This window comes from Perkinsus marinus, assembly GCF_000006405.1.
Source record: "Perkinsus marinus ATCC 50983 genomic scaffold scf_1104296930404, whole genome shotgun sequence".
NCBI lineage: Eukaryota > Perkinsozoa > Perkinsida > Perkinsidae > Perkinsus > Perkinsus marinus.
Genome location: NW_003216106.1, coordinates 41252 through 42688, shown reverse-complemented (window position 1 = coordinate 42688; position 1437 = coordinate 41252). Strand labels below are relative to the sequence as shown.

Here is a 1437-nt window from a genome sequence, read left to right as displayed (position 1 = left end):
GTGCATTGGCTCAACACCACAGTCACATTGCCTAGCACGCAGGCACATAGGCAATGTCCCCCAAACAACTAGTAAAAACAATAAAAGAAAAATTCCAGAGTGGAACCGGCTCGAGATGCTCTTGCACAGCCAGATTGCTGTCACCTGGTCCTCGACCGGTTGCACTACCTCCTCGGTCGAGTCGATCACCATAACGTGCACCACGACGCACGAGCGATACTTGTTACGCTTGCTTGAATTTGCCCCATGCAAGCCTGGACTGCACAGAGTTTGATCTTATTAGTAGAACTCAAGGAAAGAACATTCTAGTATCTGTTTAGATGCCAATTTGTGCAACTCGAGGCATGCACTCTTCACTATAACCATTTCTCTGTTTACACACAGGTAGCAACAGTAATCAAAGAATAAGATCCGACTGTGATATGTTCCTATTCACTAAGTCGAATTTGCTTGTAACCGTCATACTTGCCTGGTCATTCGTCAAACTTGCACAGGAAAAGGTGTAGAAATCGCATCGTCTACGGATGAACGCTCGATGCACTTAATAATTTCCATCCTGACAGACATGTGATATTACTATCAATTCAATCGTTCACCCACAAGGGCAAGCTGAATGTGCTAGTTTGAAATTCAATGCGTTCGAAAGTGTCCCTCACGTAAGAGCAGCATTCACGTATCGGACTATGGACTACCAACCTAAACTCGGAACTATACAGAGTAACAGAAACTGTCGAGTCATACAACACAACCATGGACGCAATTCATCGCAATAGCATGTGAGCTGGCTTTGGACCGCTGTTGTTTTTCTTCCACCTCGGGAACCATCTGAATGTACAGTTATATTTCCAATAGTAGAATTAACCACCTACCGAACAGGAACTTTCCGCCAACGATCAAAGCCAGAGCTCCGATGTCTCTTATATGCTGCAGTGATGATAGGTTGTCGCCAGCGCGTTCTGTTACACAGCCTGAAATACGGTTCATCAATGTCTCGAGTAGGCTAGGGAGTATTACTGATATTTAGCAACCATCTTCTTGAACTGCTGCCGTTCCATCTGAGATCTCGGACGATCATATTTTGCCATGAATTCTCGATCTTCAAACGTCTTGGGCATCGGCATGTTGTATTGCTTTCTAATCATGTACCTCGGGGGTATCATTACATAAAAACGGGAAAGTGCGGTACTACCATTTCCGATCACCACGTAGTGCATCGTGCTCGAGGATAACTTGATTGACGAATTCCCTGAGCAAGGATGTTAACCACCTACTGAGGCCTCCTCGGCAGCTTTTCACTTCGAAACTCCTGCCTTCTCTGCGATGAGCTTTCTCGAGCGTTCTGTGAATACATCCCTGTGATTCGAGGCAAGTTCGATAGGGTTCATGGCCTGCTACACAACATCATGACAATTTATTATACTACTAGCAGTACCACTA

The 1437-nt window shown here is 45.2% G+C and overlaps 1 protein-coding gene across 1 annotated transcript in view; it reads right to left on the bottom strand.

The window, feature by feature from the left end:
* Nucleotides 1–761: 761 nt before the first annotated feature.
* Nucleotides 762–1437, bottom strand: part of Pmar_PMAR015416 (conserved hypothetical protein) — a gene marked incomplete at its 3' end in the record, with an annotated part of 1651 nt that continues 975 nt past the window's right edge. The window contains exons 6-10 of the mRNA XM_002787075.1: nt 1297–1388; nt 1190–1246; nt 1015–1146; nt 870–968; nt 762–825 (exon numbers count right to left, since the gene is read on the bottom strand). Of these exons, the coding sequence (XP_002787121.1) occupies nt 762–825; nt 870–968; nt 1015–1146; nt 1190–1246; nt 1297–1388 (444 nt within the window). The remainder of the gene's footprint in view (nt 826–869; nt 969–1014; nt 1147–1189; nt 1247–1296; nt 1389–1437) is intronic.